General features: G+C 44.2%; 1 protein-coding gene across 1 annotated transcript in view; it reads left to right on the forward strand.

Moving 5' to 3' along the window:
• ACLY (ATP citrate lyase) overlaps positions 1-1518 on the forward strand; it is a 42023-nt gene extending 40505 nt beyond the window's left edge. Inside the window, exon 22 of the mRNA XM_030923342.1 lies at positions 1430-1518. Coding sequence (XP_030779202.1) covers positions 1430-1518 — 89 coding nt within the window. The remainder of the gene's footprint in view (positions 1-1429) is intronic.
• Positions 1519-1920: the final 402 nt, after the last annotated feature.

Here is a 1920-nt window from a genome sequence, read left to right on the forward strand (position 1 = left end):
TCCCCCCCCCCCTCTCCGACCGTACTCCAGTGGAGCTATCTCGGCTCACTGCAACCTCTGCCTCCCGGGTTCAAGCAATTTTCCTGCCTTAGCCTCCTGAGTAGCTGGGACTACAGGTGCATGCCACCATGCCCAGCTATTGTTTGGACATTTTTAGTAGAGACGGGGATTCACCATGTCAGCCAGGCTGGTATCGCACTCCTGGCCTCAAGTGATCTGCCCACCTTGGCCTCCCAAAGTGCTGGAGTGCTGGGATTACAGGCATGAGCCACCACACCTGGCCCATTCATTCATTTCTAAAGTAACTAGGCCCGTGTTAGGTTCTGGGGACACGAATATTATTTAAACCTGGTCCCCACCTTGAAAATACTCCTAGTCTATATGGGAAATAGATACACTAATTGTGATATAACACAAAACATGCTGTATATACCAAGAACTACTTATGCTCTGGACACAGAAGACTTTTTCATTCCTTCCTTTACCTGTGACCCTGAGTTTGGTATTGTAACAGTCAGAATGTTTTTTAGCCAATTTAATTGTATTTGGATGACAGTTTTTGAATTTTGCTAAGAATTGTATTTTAACATGCTTTACACTTTTTCATTCCTGTTTTAAAAAAAGATAGAGTGAATATTCTATGCAAGGGAATTTTGAATGAAAAAGGGAGTTTTTTTTCTTTTGGATTTATAAATGAAGTTTCTACCAGGTGCCTACTTTAGTCTATGCTTGTTTAGGCACCATCTAAAACTTCAACCTCTTTAAATGTATTTTCATCCATTATTTTTTGATGGGTAGCAGTTATTTCTCAAAAATATAAATACAAAAGAGTTTAATATGTAGATGAAAATAATCAATAGAAACAATATACTTGTAGACTCTTTGTAGTTTAGAAAGACCTTTCATACATCATGGCCTTCAGTCCTCACAATTCTAAAGAATTATACCTGACCCCATGACATTTAAAGAGCTTAGCCCAGCTGAGCAGCTGGAACCTTACCTACTGCTGATGTGTAGTGTATTTCTGTTGTAAAAGTAGTAAATCTCCTCTTGTTCTAATGGGGAAGCAAAGAATTGCATGAATATTCAAATTTGTTTATTATGTGCCCCCCCGTGAGAGGGAGGCATATTCAGCCACGGTACGAGGGTAGACTTCGACGTGTGCTTAAGACAGAGACGCCACCAGCTCGTGCAGATGGAATTGAGAGTTCGATTAGTAGTGAAAGTTGGTGATCCGTAGTGTGCAAGACTAGAATGGCACAGGAGCACATTTTGATAGAGTCTAGAATAGGAGCGAACGAAAGTTGAATGTGAAGACATGAAGACGAAGGGTGGTCCTTTGCCTGAAAACTTTACACGCTAGTGGCTCTGCTTTGAGTATGTATGGCACTCGATGCCCCGGTTGCGCGTCCTTTTTTTTTGTGGACAGGCTACGTGTTCGCCCCCCAGCGATGCTCGCGCAGCTGCAATGGCTATGGTCCAGCACTGCAGCTGGCTGCGGACACAGGCTCAGATTGATCCGCCCTCTCAGCCTTGAGTAGCTGCACCAATAAAGGCTCAGTGATGTGCCGAAATTCACACAAGCTGGATTGCCGCGTATTTCCATCATACCGGTACGTCTTTTTGGTGACTTTAATTTTTTCTTCTTTTTTTTTTTTTGGAGCGTCCGCTCTGTCTCAGGCTAGAGTACAGTGGCAGAACACCAGCTCACCATGCCACACTGACACTCCCAAGTTCAAGAGGGAATCTCTGCCCTTATGCCTACTAGTCGTGCGGAAACAGGCACCCCACTCCACAACCAGGCTAAGTTTTTGATTTTTTGTAGACACAGGGTCTTACTTTGTTGCACTGCAGGCTGGTCTCCTCCAACTACATGGGCCTCAAGCACGTCGTCCACCTCTGCCTCTGCTGTGAGTGCCT

The sequence above is a fragment of the Rhinopithecus roxellana genome, chromosome 19, assembly GCF_007565055.1.
Source record: "Rhinopithecus roxellana isolate Shanxi Qingling chromosome 19, ASM756505v1, whole genome shotgun sequence".
Taxonomy (NCBI): Eukaryota; Metazoa; Chordata; class Mammalia; order Primates; family Cercopithecidae; genus Rhinopithecus; species Rhinopithecus roxellana.